General features: G+C 37.7%; 1 protein-coding gene across 5 annotated transcripts in view; it reads right to left on the minus strand.

The window, feature by feature from the left end:
- Positions 1-18,000, minus strand: part of TJP1 (tight junction protein 1) — a 288,086-nt gene that overhangs the window by 97,987 nt on the left and 172,099 nt on the right. For all 5 annotated transcript variants that reach the window (XM_023187696.2, XM_023187694.2, XM_023187699.2 and 2 more), the window contains one exon: positions 12,532-12,588. In XM_023187696.2, coding sequence (XP_023043464.1) covers positions 12,532-12,588 — 57 coding nt within the window. The remainder of the gene's footprint in view (positions 1-12,531; positions 12,589-18,000) is intronic.

The following is an 18,000-nucleotide window of genomic DNA, read 5'->3' on the forward strand; positions in this document are numbered from 1 at the left end:
ATCTTTTCATGTGTTTATTGCACATTCATACATCTTCTTTGACAAATATCTATTCAAATCATTTGCTACTTTTCAACTGATTTGTCTTTTTATTGTTCAGTTATAAAAATTATTTATATATTCTAGAAACAAATCCCTTATCAGATATATGATTTGCAAGTATCTTTTCCCGTTCTGTGGAATATCTTCTCACTTTCTTGATGGTGTCCTTTGCAGCACAAAAGTTTCTAATTTTGATGGGGTCCAATATAATTGTTTTCCTTTTTGTTCCTTGCACTTTTGACATCATATCAGATAAACGATTGCCTAACCCAGGTCACAAATAATTATTCCTGTTTTCTTCAAAGAGGTTTAGAGTTTAAGCTCTTATACTTACACCTATGGTTCATTTAAACTTAATTTTTGTAAATCTTGCAAGGTAGGGTCCAAATTCATTATTTTGCATGTGGTTAACCAGCTGTCCTGGGTCTGTTAATGACTGTTCTTCCCTCCAGTGCATTGCCTTGGCACCCTTGTCCCAAGTTTACCTCTTAGGCAATCACCTCCCTAGTTGAAACACTCACTAGCTTACCCTTAAAATTATCTCTTGCCTAGTTTCCTTGCTTTCTATACTCATCTTTTAATGCTTTAGTATACAAATACTCATTTAATCCTTTACATAATTCTATTTTAGAAAATGTAAAAGCAGAGTAACGATGAGCAACTCAATCCTGAGGAATTCACTTCATTTCCCAAAGAATTAAAAAAATGTATGCATTTTCTAAGGGAGAATATCTGAAAGCTGAAAAGGTGTGGGTGTGTTACAGCTGCAGGAGAGATGAACACATGCAGTTACCATCTGAAGCTACACACCTACACTAATACGATAAGCATTAGACATATGACTATTAAGCACTTCAAATATGGCTAGCGTTACCTGAAAGGTGCTGACATTGAAAAGTGAACAATTTTGTAGGACTCAATTGATCAATTTTTAAACTTATCACATGTTGAAATACATTTTGTACATACTAAATAAGACCTATTATAAAGTTAGTGTCACTTTTTTTTTTTTTTACAGTTTTTAATAGGAAGACTAAAAAACTTAAATTTACATATGTGGTTTATATTATACTGCTACTGGGCAGTGCTGTTGTAGACTTCCCAAGAGTGACTTTTATTCAACATGACTGGTACCCTAGGGAATTCAGTTTTTTGGGGCAGAACTAGGTACCAAGCACTAAGCAGACAGAAAACTGACTTAAGATTTCCAACCCTTGTGAAAGTTATCATGTAGTAGAAGATGGGGTAAACAACTATCCGATGTACATATTCAACTGTCACTGAGGACCAGCAGAGAGATCAGAATCCATGAGGAGGCAATTTCTGCCTGTTTTTTTCTGACATAATTCCAGGGCCTACAAGAGTGCAACAGTGCTTGGCACACAGTGGAACACCAAAAAATTCTTAGTCTTTAAGAATGAATAGGGTTTCAATGGTTTCTAAAATGTAAGATGAAGAAAGCACCTTCTGGAAATACAAATGAAAGAATGAAGCATATATTATTCTAGACAGTAAATAGCAGAAAATGATAGGTTCTCATCAATTAAATGGTTTTTTTTACAAAATGACCTCCAACTTTTATAAAATTGACTGTCAGATGTCAAAGAATATGAATGTGTCCTCACTTGGCAATACAGAGTATCTATACTCCAGGTTACTGCTGAAAGAATACAGTTTCAGATTATCCCCTTCAGTCACTACCACTGCCAAAACCCCACCTGCTCACCTCAGAGAGAACAAGCTTTCTCACTCCTCTGTGAGTGTTCCTTAAAAGTGGGATGCCAGAGGCCACAGTCCTTCATTTCAAACTGAAGCCTATTTAAAATACGTGTTAGGGGTCCCAGCCCAGACAAACTAAGTAAGAATCTTTGATGGGTAGGGACTGCACAGTGGATCCCTCTTTATAATAAAACCTGGAGAGCCACTGCTCTAATCAGCGGTCAGTACACTATGGCCCACAGTTGGAACACAGCCACACTCATTCGTTTGCCTGCTGTCTATGGTTGCTTCTACAATACGGCTGCAGGGTTGAGCAGTTTTGACAGAGATTTATGGTCTGCAAAGCCTAAAATACTTATTTACTATTTGGCTCTTTAAATAAATACTTTGCTGACCCTGCTCTAGATAGTCTAAATTTTATTTGGCATCATCTTAGAACACCAAAAGACTGAGACAGTTGAAAGTATCGTTCTGTAGCCTCAGAGAATGAAGTCAACTAAGTTATTATGCTTTGACATAACTCTCTCAGCTCGCACTGGCAAGACTCTTCCATTGTCCAAAGATTTAAAAAATATTTTCATTTTTAATTATTATAGTAAATAATAGTTGTTATGGGATCCACGTCATACACTTTGACACAAGTATCACGTGTAATGATCAAATCAGGGTAACTGGGATATCCAGAACCTCAAGCACTTATCATTTCTTTGTTGTTACGAACATTCCAATTCCACTCTTTTAGTTACTGTGAAATATACAATAAATTAACAATAGTTGCCCTATTGTGCTACTACTTTTTTTTTTTTTTTTTTTTGAGACAGAGTCTTGCTCTGTCACCCAGGCTGGAGTGCAGTGTGGCATGATCTCAGCTCACTGCAAGCTCTGCCTCCCGGGTTCACGCCATTCTCCTGCCTCCGCCTCCCGAGTAGCTGGGACTACAGGCGCCCGACACCACGCCCGGCTAATTTTTTATATTTTTAATAGAGACGGGGTTTTACCTGTTAGCCGGGATGGTCTCGACCTCCTGACCCACCCGCCTCAGTCTACCAAAGTGCTGGGATTACAGGCGTGAGCCACCGTGCCCGGCCTATATCTTACTCCTTCTAACCGTATTTTGCACCCATTACCTATCCCCACTTCCCCACCACCCTTCCCAGTCTCTGGTAACCATCATTCTACTGTCTCCGTGAATTCATGTTTTCTTTTTTTTTTTTGAGTTCCCACATGAGTGAGAAGATGTGGCACTTGTCTTTCTGTGCCTGGCTTATTTCACTTAACGTAATGTCCTCCAGTCCCATTCATGTTGTTGCAAATGATACGATTTCATTCTTTTCTATGGTTGAGTAATATTCCATAGAGCGTATTTACATTTTCTTTATCCCTTCATCAACTGATGAGACACTTATGTTGATTCCATAACTTGGCTGTCACGAACAATGCTGGAATAAACATGTGAGTGCAGTTATCCCTTTGATATACTGATTTCTTTTTCTTTTCTTTTTTTTGAGACGGAGTCTTACTCTGTTGCCAGGCTGGAGTGCAATGGTGTGATTTTGGCTCACTGCCATCTCTGCCTCCCGGATTCAAGCAATTCCCATGCCTCAGCCTCCCGAGTAGCTGGGACTACAAGTGCACACCACCACATCTGGCTAATATTTTGGATTTTAGTAGAGACAGGGTTTCTCCATTTTGATCAGGCTGATCTCGAACTCTTGACCTCAGGTGAACTGCTCACCCTGTCCTCACAAAGTGCTGAGATTACAGGCATAAGCCACCGCACCCAGGCCTTTCTTTGGGATATATACACAGCAGTGGAATTGCTGGATCATATGGTTGCTCTATTTTTAGTTTTTGAGGAGCCTCCAATAATAAATATTTTTTTTCTTTTTTTGAGACAGAGTCTGGCACTGTTGCTCAGGCTGGAGTGCAGTAGAGCAATCTAGGCTCACTCCAAGCTCCGCCTCCCAGGTTCACGCCATTCTCCTGCCTCAGCCTCCCGAGTAGCTGGGACTACAGGCGCCCGCCACCACACCTGCCCCATTTTTCTGTGGAAAAATTTTTTTTTATTTTTGTATTTTTAGTAGAGATGAGGTTTCATCGTGTTAGCCAGGATGGTCTCGATCTCCTGACTTCGTGATCTGCCCACCTCAGCCTCCCAAAGTGCTGGGATTACAGGCGTGAGCCACCATGCCTGGCCTCCATACTATTCTTCATAGTGACTGTACTAGTCTGCATTCCTATCAACATATAAGAGTTCTCTTTTTTCTGCATGCTCACTAGCATTTGTTATTGCCTGTCTTTTTGATAAAAGCCATTTTAACTGGGACGAAATATTTCATTATAGTTTTGATGAGTATTTCTCTGATTAGTGATGTTGACCATTTTTTCATATACCTGTTGACCATTTATCCTTATGTCTTCTTTTGAGAAACATCTATTCAGCTCTTGTGCTTCAGATCTTTTGCTCATTTTAAAATTGGATGTCTTTTTCCTGTTGTTTTAGCTCCTTATATATTCTGGTTATTATCTCTTGCCAGCTGAGGAGTATGCAAATATTTTCTCTCATTCTGTGGGTTGTTACTTCATTTTGTTGAGTTTATTGTGCAGCAGCTTTGAGCTTGACGTGATCCCACTGTCCATTTTGTTGTGGTTGCCTGTTCTTTGGAAGTCTTACTCAAGAAACCTTAGCCCAGACCAATGACGTTCAGTATTTCCCAATGTTTCTTCTAGTAGTTTCATAATTTCAGGTGTTTAATCCATTTTGATTTGCTTTAGTATACAGCAAGAGATAGGGGTCCAGTTTCATTCTTCTACATGTGGATGTCCCATTTTCCCAGCACCATTTATTGCAGACTGTCCTTTCCCCAATGTTTCTGGTGACTTTGTTGAAAATGAGTTGGCTGTAAATGTGTGGATTTTTTTCTGGGCTCTCTATTCTGTTCCATCGGTCTGTGTCTGCTTTTGTGCCAGCACCATGCTATAGCTCTGAAGTGTAATTTGAAGTCACATAATGTATGTAATGTGATTTCTTCAGTTTTGTTCTTTTTGCCCAGGATTGCTTTGCCTACTCTGGGTCTTTCTGGTTCCACAGAAATTTTAGGATAGCTTTTCCAATCCCAAAACATTCTTCTGTGAAGAATGTCATTGGTGTTCTGACAAGGGTTGCAATGAATCTGTAAATTCCTTTGGGTACTGTGGCCATTTTAAAACACTGATTCCAACAACATTGAACCCATGACCATGGAGTATCTTTCCACTTTTTGGTGTCCTCTTCAATACCTTTCATCAGTGTTTTATAGTTTTCACTGTAGACATTTTTTGCTTCTTCGGGTAAGTTTATTCCTAGGTATTTTATTTTATTTGTAGCTACTGTAAAGATGATTATTTTATTGGTTTATTTTCCAGATTGTTTGCTCTTGGCATACAGAAATGCTGCTGATTTTTATATGCTGATTCTGCATCCTGCAAGTTTACTAAACCTCAGTTCTAACAGTTTCTGGTCGAGTCCTTAGCTGTTTCTAAATTTGAGACACTGTTGTCTGCAAACAAGGGTAATCGAACTTTTTTCTTTCCAATTTGGATGCCTTTTCTTTTCTTCTCCTGTTTAATTGCTCTGGCTAGGACTTCCAGGACCACATTGAAGAAAGGTGGTGAAAGTAGGTATCTCTGCCTTCTTCCAGATCTTACATACAGGAAAGGTTTCAGATTCCCCCCCCCCCCCAAACCCCTTGATACTAGCTGTGGGTTTATCTGTCTGTGGCTTTTACTGTGTTGAGGCATGTTCCTTCTACGTCCAGTTGTGTTTTTATTATGAAGGGATGCTGAATTTTACTGAATACTTTTTTGGCATCTATAGAAATGGACACGTTTTATGTCCTTCATTCTTTTGATGTGATGTATCGTATTTACAGATCTGAATAAGTATTAGGTGGTTCTCTCACTGCTATAAAGAAATACCTGAGACTGGGCAATTTATTTAAAAAAAGAGGTTTCACTGGGTCACTATTCTGCAGGCTGTACAGCAAGCATGACAGCATCTGCTTGGCTTCTGGGGAGGCCTCAGGAAATGCATAATCAGGGCAGAAGGCAAGAGGGGAACACACAGATCACATGGCCAGAGTAGGAGAGAGACGAGAGCAGGGAGGTTTAAAGAACCAGATCTCATGAGAACTCACTCACTATACAGTAGCAAGGGGAGGTGGTGCTAAACCATTCATGAGAACTCCACTCCTATGATCCAATCACCTTTCACCAGGCCCCTCCTCAAACAATGGGGATTACAAATCAACATAAGATTTGGGCAGGGACACAAACACAAACCGTATCAGAGTATGCTGAACCATCCTTGCATCCTTGGGATGAATCCTACTTGATTACAATGAATGATTTTTTAAATACATAGTTGAATTTGGTTTGAGGATTTTGCATCTCTGTTCAAAGATACTGGCCTGTAGTTTTCTTTTTTTTGTTGTGTCTTTGTCTGGTTTGGGTACCAGGGAAATACTGGCCTTGTAGAATGAATTTGGAAGTATTCTCTTCTTAGCTTTTTGGAATAGTCTGAGTAGGAGTGATATAATTCTTCTTTAAATATTTGGTAGAATTCAGCAGTGAAGCCATCAGGTCTTGGGGCTTTTCTTTGAGGGGAGACTTTTTATTACTACTTGCACTGAAAATCTATTTTTTTAATTCAAAAAAAAAAAAACAAAAACAAACAAACAAAAACAACCAAAAAACCATTCCTGGAGGGATGGCTGGTGAGGACTTTGATTTTGTCATAGTCTCTCTGTGATAAGGCTCAGAGGAAACCCAGCTATTTTCCTAGTGCAACAGTTAGTATATTTAACAACCAAAGAATTGTGAGTTATATACTTCTCTTATCTCTATGTATCTTCTGATGACATTTTCTGGGCTGCCCTCTCATGGCAAAAAAAAAAAAAAAATTGAGGCACAGAAAGAAGCCAGGTACAAAATGGAACCTGCACTAATCATCTAAAACAGGCATTATCATAACAGACTTGCCTGAGCCATTACCTACCACGATGAATTGGTATGACACTTTTTAACAAGGTCAGAAAAATCAGATTCTGTTTTCTTAATATTCAGGATCTTTCTCACTTTCCCTGAGCTAATGAGACACAGGTTTGTGGTAAATACATTTATTATTTTCCTACACATGAATTCCCAACAAAACCAAGCAAGAGCATACAAAGGGAAGACATACTTCAGCTAATTTAAAGGTGTCTTATGTTATTTTGCTTATTGAAAAAACTGAAAAGGTAATAGGGAGAAGATGTAATGTGGTAATAGCAAACTGCACCTGTGGTCTCTAACGAATAATCTCACTTCTAGTAAAAAAAAAAAACTATCAAAAGAGCTTAACTGAAACTCAAGGTAAACAAAAGGGTGAAAATATTAAAATAAGAGCAGAAATCAATGAAGCAGAAAACAGAAGAATATCAATGAAAACAAAAGTAGGTATTTTGAAAAGATTAATAAAATTGTCAAACCTCTAGCCAGACTGACCAAGAAGTAAGACACAAATTACCAATATAAATAATGAAACAAAACAAAACGGCCTTACAGAACCATCCAAAATCCAAAATTAAAAAAAAGGGAATAGTATGAACAATGTTATGCTCGTAATTTTAACAACTTACATGATAAAGACAAATATTGTGAAAGATACAAACTACCAGTCAGGCATGGTGGCTCACACCTGTAATCCCAGCACTTTGGGAGGCTGAGGTGGGAGGACTGTCTGAGGCCAGGAGTTCAAGACCAGCCCAGCCAACCTGGTGAAACACCAGCTCTACTAAAAACACAAAAACTAGCCAGGTCTGGTGGCGCATGCTTATAGTCCTAGCTACTCGAGAGGCTGAGGCAGGAAAAGCGCTTCAACCTCAGAGGCTGCAGTGAGCCGAGATCGTACCACTGCATTCCAGCTTGGGTGATACAGCAAGACTCTGTCTCAAAAAAAAAAAAAAAAAAAAAAAAAAAGATACAACCTACCAAAACACAAAACAAAGCTGTAACAAGGAAGAAACACATAACCTGAATATTTATACACAAAGTTAAAGAAACTGAATTTGTAATGAAAACCCTTCCCACAAAGAAAACTCTAGCACCAGATACAGGGAAGTTCCTCAATCTAACAAATGGCAAAACAGAAATACAAGGGAACTTCCTTAACCTGATAAAAGGCATCAGCCAAAAAAACACTTACTGGTGAAAGACAGCTTTTACCCAGTATTAGGAGTAAGGTAAGTATGCCTGCTCACCATTCCTAATTAACAACATCCTCAAAGTTCAAGCTAGTGCAATAAGGCAGGAAAAAGAAATAAAGAGCATTCAAAAGGAGGGAAAAAACTGCCTCTATACACAGATGACATGACTGCCTACACATAGGAAACCACCAAGGAATCTACACAAGAAAGTTCCTACAACTAGTAATTTTAAGACTGCAAGGTTGCTATTAAACAAACAAACAAACTGCATTTCTACACAGTAACAGGGAACAATCAAATATTGAAGTAAAAAAAAAAAAAAACTATTTACAACAGCACCAAGAAACATGACATATTTAACTATAAACCTAACAAAATGTGTGCAGGATCTATTTGCCAAAACCTACAATACATTAAAGAAATAAAACAATGAGGAGATAACATTATATTCAGAGTTTGGAATATTCAATATTGTTAAAATGTTAATTCTCTCCAATGATTTGTAGATTCAAATGCAATCCCAATAAATCCCAGCAGGTTTTATTTTCTTTGAGGGAAGGAAGATAAAAGTTGACAAAATTATTCTAAAATTTATACAGAAAGGCAAAGGAGCTGGAATAGCCAAAATAATTTTTTAAAGTATTTGAAGGATTTGCCCTTCCTGACTTCCACATTTAACATAAAGCCACAGTAACAGACACAGAAGTAGCTGGTGAAAAGGCGACACACAGATCAGTGGAGCAGGCAAGGGAGTCCAGAAATACATGGTCGATTTATTCTTGATAAAGGGAGAAAGGCAATTAAACGGCCAAAGTGTGACCTTTCAAACAAAACGCTTCTTCAAAATAAATACTGGACATCTGTGTGAACAAAAAAAACCTCTCTGCCTGTATCTCATGGCACAAACAGAATTAACTGAAATAAAACTTTTAAAGGAACACAGAGGAAAAACTTTTTGATTTTGGGTTTGGCAAAGATTTCTGAGATACAAAACCAAAAGCATGATTGATAAAAGCAAAAATTAACAAACTGGACTTTATTAAAAATTTTTCTTTCTTTCCTTTTGAGACGGAGTCTTACTCTGTCGCCCAGGCTGAAGTGCAGTGGCGTGATCTCAGGTCACTGCAGCCTCTGCCTCCTGGGATCAAGCGATTCTCCTGCCTCAGCCTCCCGAGCAGCTGGGACTACGGGCACATGCCAACACTCCTGGCTAATTTTTGTATTTTTAGTAGAGATGGGCTTTCACCATGTTGGCCAGGCTGGTCTCAAATTCCTGGCCTCAAGTGATTCGCCTGACTCGGCCTCCCAAAGTGCTGGGATTACAGGCGTGAGCCCCTATACCTGGCCAGAGCTTTATCAAAACTTAAAGCATGTACTGCAAAAGATACTGTCATTAGAAAGAAAAGGCAAATCACAGAATGTGAAAAAAATATTTACAAAATAATACCTGATAACCTGTATCCTGAATACGTAAATAAATAAATAAATAAATAAATAAATAAAAAACAAACAAAAAAACCCTCTCAAAACTCAGTAACTTCTGTGTACCAAAAAGAACAATCACAGAGTAAAAAGGCAATCCATGGAAAGGAAAAAAATATTTATAAATCATATATTTAATAACTGGCTAATATCCAAAATATATAAAGACTACTGCAACTCAACAACTAAAAAACAAGCAACATAGGGCTTAAAAATGGGCAACAGACTTGAATACGTGAAGTCTATGTTGTATTTTGTTTGCCACAAGGTTATAAAACCTCAGTAAGAAAAGCCCAATTAAAAATGGGCAAAAGATTTGAATACATTTTACCAAAGATATATGAGTAACAAATGAGCACATCAAGAGATCATTAGTCTTTAGAGATAAGCAGACTAAAACCACATGTGATACCACTAGGTACACATTGAATGGCAATTTGTCTTGCTCTGTTGCCCAGGATGGAGTGCAATGGCACGATCTCGGCTCATTGCAACCTCTGTCTCCTGGGTTCAAGCAATTCTCCTGCCTCAGCCTCTCAAGTGGCTGGGACTACAGGCATGTGCCACCACGTCTGGCTAATTTTTGTATTTTTAGTAGAGATGGAGTTTCACCATATTGGCCAGGCTGGTCTCGAACACCTGGCCTGAGGTAATCCACCAGCCTCTGCCTCCCAAAGTGCTGGGATTATAGGCGTGAGCCACTGTGCGCCTTTTATTTTTTTTTTTTCTTTTCAAATCTGACAATACGGATTGAGTATCCTTTACCTGAAATGCTTGGGACCAGAAGTGTTTCAGATTTCAAATGTTTTGGATTTGGGAATATTTGCATTATACTTACCAGTTCGGCATTCATAATCTGAAAATCCAAAATTCAGAATGTTTCAATGAGCATTTCCTTTAAACATGACGTCATCACTCAAAAAGTTTTGAATTTCGCATTTTAGATTTCAGATTTGGGATGCTCAACCCGTATCAAGTGCTGATGAGGATACAGAAAAACTGGAGCTCTTATACACTGCCAATGGTGGTGTTAGATGGTATAGAGAGTTTGACCATTTCTTTAAAACTTAAATAATTACCATGGGACCCATAGCAAGTCTTTTCTTAAATATTTACCCAAAAGAAATAAAAAGTTATGTTCATACAACAACCTGTACACGAAAGGAGGTTTGTTCATAATCAATGGAAACTATAAAACCCAAATATACCACAGCTGGAGAATGGATACACAATTATACATTCATACAATGAAATGCTACTCTGCAATAAGAGAAACTACTGATAGAGTAACATCATGGAGAAACCCCAAATACATTAGGCTATGTGTAAGAAGTCAGCCTCAAAAGGCTACATGTTGTATGAGTCCATTTACATGACATTCTAGAAAAGGCAAAAAAGTACAAAAAGAAACCATATCACTGGTTAAGTGGAGGTGAGGGGACAGGGATGATTAAAAATAGGTGTAAGGGAAAGTTTTTGTATTGAAGTTGTCTTGTATTTTAATTGTGGTTACATGACTGTGTATGCTTGTCAAAACTCAGAACTGTACACTAAGGGTCAATTTTACTATATGTAAATTATACCAATAAAAACAATGAAAGTCTTAATAAAAACAAATGTAATGTGATAAGAATAATAGCAAATCATTGACATCACCACCAGTCATAAGGTAAGAAGTTATTTTATATGTTTAATCATATGTATCGGATTTAAATATGCTGCCTATCAATACATTTCAAACAAAGGGAGGCCATATTGCAGGTTTATGAAAGTTAAAGTTAGTATTATTTAATGATTTCCTTCACCATTTAATAATGAAACATTACAAAGTTGACTATAAAGTTTTTTGAGAGGGAATCTCGCTCTGTCGCCCAGGCTGGAGTGCAGTGGCACGATCTCAGCTCACTGCAAACTCCGCCTCCTGGGTTCATGCCATTCTCCTGCCTCAGCCTCCCAAGTAGCTGGGACTACAAGCGCCCGCCACTATGCCTGGTTAGGTTTTTGTATTTTTAGTAGAGACAGGGTTTCACTGTGTTTTCCAGGATGGTCTCGATCTCCTGACCTCATGATCCGCCTGACTCGGCCTCCCAAAGTGCTGGGATTACAGACGTGAGCCACCGCGCCTGGCCAAAAACCACTATTTTTTAATAATTAATTTACCCATTATCTACTATGTGCAGATCCAAACATTCGTGAGATAATCAGGGGCAGAGTCCAGGAACATGATTCTTTTCCCTTTCCATCTTCCTACTAATGGATACAGCTGGTAGAAATAGTAAGTGTAAAGTGCAAGGTCAATATTTAAATATTCTCTCTTTCCATACATTTTCTAAGAAAGGGAGTAATCAGTAGATTCAGCTCTCTTCAAAGAGAGGAAAGAGAATTTTGAGAGGCACTTAACTTTACAAATTGGTAAAGCATGAACTGGTGTCAATTTGTTCCATTTTAAACTCGTGAAAATCAAGGCTTTCGAAGGTGACTGATCACTTCCCCATTTCTAAAGCAAGAGAAAGGAAGAACTAGAATTCAAATTGATAGCAGTCTCACTTCAGACAAAGTTCTTAGTCCCACCAAGTAAGAACTCATCTCTTACTACTACTCATCTCTCTTCTCGCATCTGCAATTGTTTAAGCAACAGCTTGGGTCAACATGGTCGAAATCAATTAAGTATCTTTTAGGATTTTATTATGCATACAACCCGGTTTAATTTCTAACTTCACTCCCACAATGCATGCATATATACTCAGAAAGGTTGAAGCAGTTTATAATAATTTATACTAATATACAGAGTCTTTTATCTGATCACTCAAAAATTTAAAAAGCAAATCACTTACTTTTTAAGTCAGGAATAAAAGCAGCAAATACTCAAAAGGATATATGAAAAAGTAATCATGCTCACTTTTGACCTTAATAAAAAATTATTTTAACTCTAATTTTAAACAAAAGAATATAGAAAAAGTTTCCTCCTTCCTCTGGCTTCCTGACATCTGGCTTTCCTCTATTGTTTTCAAAGCTGCCAGTATCCTGAGTTATACACAGATTATTTACTGCAACACAAACTTACCCTGTGAAGCGTCACTGTATGTTGTTCCCATATAGCTGTTTCCTCCATTGCTGTGCTCTGATAAAGGAAAAGAAAAATAAATCATTTACCTTTTAAGAAAATGTCCTTAATAAGGTGAGCAAGAATATCCAACAATTCAGCATACTGAAATACCAAAATTCACACTGTTAATATTAGAGATACTCTGAAAGGACCTTAATAATTATGGAAAGTTTTTTGTTTGCTTTTAAGAGACAGGAAACGACACACAGGAACTTCCTTTGTTTTTAACTTAATTTGGACAGCTGCTCTATATTCATTTCATGCAAGATGAAATCAGTGTTCAAGCTAACTCTGCAACTTTACACTTAATATTCGATAGAAAAGAGTAAAAATTGGAGCGGTATTATCTTAAAATACCTAATGGCATGTAAACATTTAAAAGCATCTCTTATGTTTTACAAAGGAAGAGAAATGCCTCTGAACACAATGATTAGAAATATACATGTTACAGGAAAACAGATAAAACCATTGCTAGGTTTGGCAAATGGCTGCTTTAAGGTCACAAACATGACTGCTCCACCTAGTTTCAGTTTTGCTACAGAATTACCTTCTCAAGCTTCACTTATAACCAAAAGAAAAAGAACAGCTTTTCTAGTGTATGTATCACACACGTAGACACACACAAGAAACAAAAACAAACAAGAACAATCTCCCAAACTCCCCCAAGAGTCATTATAAAATAAAAGCGATATGAGCTCCAATACAGGCCCCACCCAAATCACAGTGGACTTCACTTTTACCTCTTGTCAGGAGCCTCTCACTAGAGAGGAAAATAAATTATTATCTAAGGCAGGGGTGTCCAGTCTTTTGGCTTTCCTGAGCCACACTGAAAGAAGAAGAATTGTCTTGGGCCACACATAAAATACGCTAACACTAATGAAAGCTGATGAGCTTTTTAAAAATAAAAAACAAACAAACAAAAAAACCCCCCAAAAAATCTCATAATGTTTTAAGAAAATTTATGAATTTGTGTTGGGCCGCATGCGACCTGTGAACCACGGGTTGGACAAGCTTGATCTAAGGAATTAGCAGTAAAGAATTCAAAATAAATTTCTTTTAAATGGGGTTAACTGCTCTTGGAGACTTAAAGTATTTCAGTCTCTCTTAACGTTACCATTTTACGAAACTGGGACTCCAAAAATGTATTTACAAGTAAATTTTAAAAAGATTCTTCAGAGTTATCAAAAGGTAAAGTAAAATGGGAGAAGGCTAAGCATGACACTCTCAGACCACTAGTCACACCATATAAATGCCTATTTCATAAGTGAGGTCTGTCTTCCCTTACTGCTGTTATTAGTATCATGAGAATATGCCTATCAAGGTGCCACAGGCCCAATCTTTCCTTTCCCACAGTAACTTTAATTGAAGATTAATGCCATTTTAGAAAGTAAGTCCCTATAAAGAAAGCCTGCTTCCCTAAATTCAAAGCAACTAGATTAACTGTCCTGCCAGATGAATGAGAGAGGAGAGAGAAAGGATCTCTCTGTTCACTCCCATAGATAAGAACTGCCAACCTCACCAGCGTTTTGTTTCAATCTTCCAGTGCAGCAAAACCTCCCTTTAATGAGACCTCTACGGGAAACAAAGCTGGTTTTTTTTGTTTTTTTTTAAACAAACATTGACCAGGATAATGCATTAAAAAAATTTTTTTTTCCATCAATGAGAAGCAACAATAGTATGAGTAAATCAGCTAAACATCAACAGTCCCACTAACGTATACATGATAAAAGTATCTGCAATAGTTGCCAGTTTGTCCAATCTCAGCTGATATTAAGAATGAGAATTGCTTGCATAGATCTCAGCTCATCTTTTCTTGATCTATTTCATTAAGCAGTGACATTGTTTTTCTGCCTTTTTAATCTTTTTCCCATCAGTCCAAACCGCAAGTGATGTGATAACATGCACTTAACTCTCCTTGATAACGCACTCTATGGTATGAAAGTTAATCATCCTCTCTAAGGTCTTAATGAATACAGTTTTCCATTTTGTAAGAGGATGTTGATCAAATGGGAAAAATTATTTAACATAAAGGGGGGAGCAGGTTGTAAAACAGCGTGTACATGGTTATCCTAATTTTGTTTAAACATTAGTAGGGAATAAAGGCTGAAAGGATAAAATGTTAACACTGTTTATCATCTTCAAAGTAAAGGGACTGTGGGTGACATTTTTCTATCAGTTGTTTTATCTTCCTTTCTCCATTCCCCATCAGAACAAACTGGCAATGTATTTCAAACCATATTCACCAAATCTCATTCCTATTTGACATTTCAAATACAGACAGTCCTGACTTAGGATGGGTCAGCTTGATTTTCTGACTTGACGATGGTACCCATACAACCACTGCTTTTCATTTCCACTACAGTATTCAAGAAATTATGAGATATTCAACACTGTACTGTAAAATAAGCTTTTGTGTTAAGATAACTTTGCCCAACTATACGCTAATGTAAGCGTTCTGAGCATGGTTAAGGTAGGCTGGGCTAAGCTTATGATATTGGGTACACTGGGTGTATTAAATGCATTTTTGACTTAAAATATTTTCAACTTATGATGAGTTTAATCAGGACATTGTTCTAAGTGAGTTGAGAAGCATCTGTATCTGTTTTTCACTTGGCTTTTAGGAAAATCAAATAATGTTTAAGAGGATTAATGTTCTTATTGTTAATTATAAAAAATGTTTATTCTCCTGTTAGCAATCTATACATTAAGGTCTTATTTATTTATTTATTTTTGAGACGGAGTCTCACTCTGTCGCCCAGGCTGGAGGGCAGTGGCTCACTGCAAGCTCTTCATCCCGGGTTCACGCCATTCGCCTGCCTCAGCCTCTCGAGTAGCTGGGACTACAGGCGCCCACCACTATGCCTGGCTAATCTTTCTGTATTTTTAATAGAGACAGGGTTTCACCGTGTTAGCCAGGATGGTCTCCATCTCCTGACCTCGTGATGTGCCTGCCTCAGCCTCCCAAAGTGCTGGGATTACAGGCGTGAGCCACCACTCCCGGCACATTAAGGTCTTAATGTACAGTCTCCAGAAACTTATTTTGTCCAAGGGAGAAGACTAAAATACTAAAACATAATTGCCCTCACACCATTCCATATCAAAATCAATATAGAGTTTTTCTTTGGAGGACTGGAAAAGTACACATCTCAACAAACTTCTCTGTTAAACATCAAATATAGCTTGATTAATCTGAAGGAAGACCTATGTAGAAGTAATTGAGAATGAAACATCAAAAAGAAGTGGTTAGGCTCTTGACCAGCCACTAAACCAACTTAATCCATAATATAAGTGAGTTACTATGTTTTACCACTCCTTATCTTTTTTAAAAAACAACAGAAAAATATATTCCCAGTTTAAATCATGGACCATGTCATTTCTCTCCATTCTCTAGCCTTTCATTTGCTTCTGTGGCAAAAGCAGCAAATTCTATTCATGGTTGTTTATGTAACCAGACAGTCCTGATGAGGAGTTCTGAATGAACTGAGGAATGGACAGACGCACAAACACACAAATATGTAATAATGCAAATACAGTAAAATGATAACGGTAGAATCATAGTGGTTGGGATTCAGGTATCCATGGTAGACTTCTTTCAATCTTGTTATGTGTTTGAAAGCGACCATAATAAAATGCTGGGGAAAAACTAAGAAATCCTTCCAGTAAATCACTGAGAAATCAAGCTAAAATTGATAAAAGACATTTTTAGTACCAGTAAATTTATTAACCACTATTTTCATGAGCATTCCATAAAGAAAAAATGTTCACTAATGACTGAGAATTTTAATTCTTTAGAAAAGCAAGGGGTGGGGAGGTTCCTTTGGAAGAATACCTAAGAAATGCATGGTTTCTGGGGTGGAGAAAGGAAAACCAGGTGGGAGGAGTATCACTTTTCACTGGGAGCCCTTTGCACTTTTAATCACATTCATCTATTACTTATAAAATATTTTTAAAACTTAATATCCTTATCGTAAACTTGCTTGTCATTTTCTCATTTCAAAAATGCACAAGAGATAATTGCGTAACTTGCACAAAAAGCTTCCGGGAAATTACCAGTCTCAGGCTCAAGACATTTAGGCTTGTAGGAGATCAAGGGGAAAAATGTATTATTCCTCTAAGCATGATTCTAGCACTGCCGTTCCCTAGTAACTCAGACAGATGTTGGTAAACAGGAAATGAACTAGACCAAGCATAAGGAGACCCGAGCCCAAAGGTATCATCAACTAGAAACGTGATCTTAATTTTCCTCACCTATACAATTATGGAAATGGGTGAAATTATCGCAAATGAAAAGACTTTTCTAGCTCCAAAATTCTATTAGACTATAATTCCAATGAACAGGCTACAAATTCAATAATTAGTGAAGTACTGCAGGCATCAAAAGTGACTGCAATTCATGGTTGCTGGATTCTGAGTTTTGTGCACATTTCTAAGCATCAACTGACTAGAATCACAATTTCTGAAGGAGCAAAAAGCTGTATTTCAGAATCTGCCAAGAGTTTGTTTAGTTTCTTTGTTCTAAGCTCCAGCTGGCAAAGACACTACTCAGATCACCAACTCTGAAGGGCTTCCTGCCAAAACTTCAGATCCTAGTTCTAGGCAGTTTCACTGTCCTTTAGGACATTACTGAATGGGGAAAGACAGGAGGGCACAAGAACTGACAAGACAGGATGAGCCTGTAACTGGGAGAAGAACAAATCCAAAAGAAGATATAAAGTATACTCCAAATGAAGAACTCAACATTATCTAAATACACAGCCAGTTAAATTTTGCTATCCTTACGGCTGTAATTTCAAAAACAATCCATGTATCATTCATTCATTCATTCAACAAACATGTATCAGATATGGTAAGTGTTGGGGAGGCCAAAAATAGATCCCTCTTCCTGCCTAGGGGCTCAAAGCAGCAGCTGAGAACACTAAATAAATGGTATTTAAGTTGGTGCAAAAATAATTGCAGCTTTTGCCATTAAAATAGCATCAAAAGATAAGAGCTTTTTGCACCAAATAGATAAGAGCTGTTATGGAAGATGCAAAAGGACTGTGTCTGCTGTGAAGATCAGAGACCTATTCCCTGAAACAGCAACAGTTTTGAGTTCAAGCTTGAAGGATGTCCACGAAAAGAGTGGAGAAAGATGTCTCAGAAGAAACAGCATGTCAGCAAGATTGTATGCTGCTACACATGATGCTGGCTTTGATATGACTAAGTTGTACAATTTGTGGAACAGGGAGAGAGGAAAAGGAGAGAAGGTGCAAGGGTATCAGATCACAATGGGCTTTATAATATAATGCCTATGACTTTAAACTCAAACGGAAGACACTGAAGAATTTTTGACAATCAAATGACATAATCAGAATTCATTCTGAAGGCTGTAATGGGAAAATGATTTGAGAAAGGGAAACCAGTTAGAAAGTTAGTGAGAAGTGGGGG

This window comes from Piliocolobus tephrosceles, chromosome 6 (genome assembly GCF_002776525.5).
Source record: "Piliocolobus tephrosceles isolate RC106 chromosome 6, ASM277652v3, whole genome shotgun sequence".
NCBI lineage: Eukaryota > Metazoa > Chordata > Mammalia > Primates > Cercopithecidae > Piliocolobus > Piliocolobus tephrosceles.